The 1,898-nt window shown below is 37.9% G+C and overlaps 1 protein-coding gene across 1 annotated transcript; it reads right to left on the bottom strand.

Annotated features, from left to right (window-relative positions):
• Positions 1–842: 842 nt before the first annotated feature.
• On the bottom strand, positions 843–1,572 carry LOC149267546 (uncharacterized). Its single transcript, XM_089399098.1, has one exon. It carries the CDS (start codon positions 1,567–1,569, stop codon positions 844–846), a length of 726 nt encoding a protein of 241 aa, XP_089255224.1. The 5' UTR covers positions 1,570–1,572; the 3' UTR covers position 843.
• Between the last annotated feature and the right edge of the window lie 326 nt (positions 1,573–1,898).

The following is a 1,898-nucleotide window of genomic DNA, read 5'->3' as shown; positions in this document are numbered from 1 at the left end:
GCATTTATTTTGAAGCTTCACAGAAAAAAGGCCGAATACATTAAGCAGATAAAGAAACAATATGTCCCATAGACTATCTTTAGCCTGATAGATGTTAAAATAATTTCTTTCTTTATTTCTTATATTCAAAAATATATTTTAAATAACAAAAATATACGATCTTAATTTTGTGAAAAAAATTATCATCCAATTCTAAAAAATAAAACCATTTCATTACCCCTCTAAATAATAATAATAATAATATATAGATATAAAATCTTCTTAATCATTTTAATTAAACTAATATTATAAAAAATTATCATCCAATTCTAAAAAATAAAACCATTTCATTACCTCTCTAAATAATAATAATAATAATAATATATATATAGATATAAAATCTTCTTAATCATTTTAATTAAACTAATGTTATAAAATTTGAAAACACTTTTTTCACGAGTATAGAATTTCCATAAAATGCCTAAATCTAATAACATCAAATTAACCAATATTAACCATTATCACTATTAAATAAAAATTAAACATAATAATAGTTAAATAAATCAATATAAATTTATTTCATTTTTAAAATACTTGATAAAAATGCCTAACATCTTGCGCGGCCATACACAACAATACCAACATTTAGAAGCGCTGCCGTATCCTCTCACGGGTATCATCAGCCATTCATTCGTTTACTGAAACCCTATTTCATCAGTTTTCAGATCGACAGACTCCATGAATTTGAATGGAGCTCCGGATCCTGCGATAATGCTGCTATCAATGAATACATACGGCAAATAATAAACACATGATTTCAGATTTCTCATCATCAATCTTCTCCTTCTGCAATTGCAACTACAATTACAGAATAATTACATTCGCATTGGCATCCCTTTTCTTCATTCGGAAACTTGGCCTGGTTTTGGCCCTGCAGGAGGAGGGCACTTGCTGCTCAATTCTTTTATGGTCAAGATTCCTTTCTTGGACTGAATCCCCCTCTTTTCTGCTACTGTTTCGTGGGTACAGAATCTCGTTCTCCAGAATCATCTCCAGTGAGGGTTCCCAAATCCTGCGGCGCTTCATTACGCCTCCACGGATCGATCCCGCTATCCCTAACCCTAACCCTTCCGGGGATACTTTAAACGACTGGGCAGTGCGGGAGGTGAAGATAAATAGCCCGCACTGGTGGCCTTTTCCCATCCATAATGACGGTCCGTATTTGGCCCTTTTCTCTTCTTTTTGTTCTTGATCTTCATTATCCCTGCGAAAGCAAGCGCAAGGCGGTGGAAGAGGCAGAGCAGAGGCAGAGGAGGAGGGGAATAGACGGGGCAGAGGAAGGAGGAGATAAATGCCGCCACTCTGGAGCTGAGCTTCAGTGGGCATCATGGAGGCTTTGAATCTTTTGCTTCTGGTAATGGCCTCTTTTACATAATGGTGTGGATGCAGGCGGAGCAGATCTCCAACGATCATGGGCAGCTGCACTTGCCTCACTTGCCCGTCTGGTTGGATCACACGGGCCTTCTTACGCTGCCTGCAAATTCTTATTCGCATTCCCATTTTCATTCTCATCTGCATCTGCATCTTCATCTTCACCCCCACTGTAGGGGTTTAAGAAATAAGAGAGACACAGACACAGATCTAGACACAGTTCAGAGCATCACACCATCCATTAGCATTTACAGCCCAAGAGGCCGAGCAGAGATGTGAAATGCTGTACCAGGTAAGTATATATATGTATGCAAAATGATCTCACATGCATTCTTGCTCCATGAACTCCTCACAGTACTGGAACATTTGTGGTCCCAAGAAACCACCAAATTGAAACTGAGTATAATAAATTATTCCACGCCATCCCTTACCCCACAATGTCAACGTCTCCTTTCTGCATCTAACCTCTAATGCTGTGTGCGGTTCAG

The sequence above is a fragment of the Pinus tabuliformis genome, chromosome 6 (genome assembly GCF_031772625.1).
Source record: "Pinus tabuliformis cultivar Carrire ecotype Pingquan chromosome 6, CPIR1, whole genome shotgun sequence".
NCBI classification, from domain to species: Eukaryota; Viridiplantae; Streptophyta; class Pinopsida; order Pinales; family Pinaceae; genus Pinus; species Pinus tabuliformis.
Note: the sequence above shows the minus strand (reverse complement) of the source record. Positions and strands in the feature narration are given on the sequence as shown.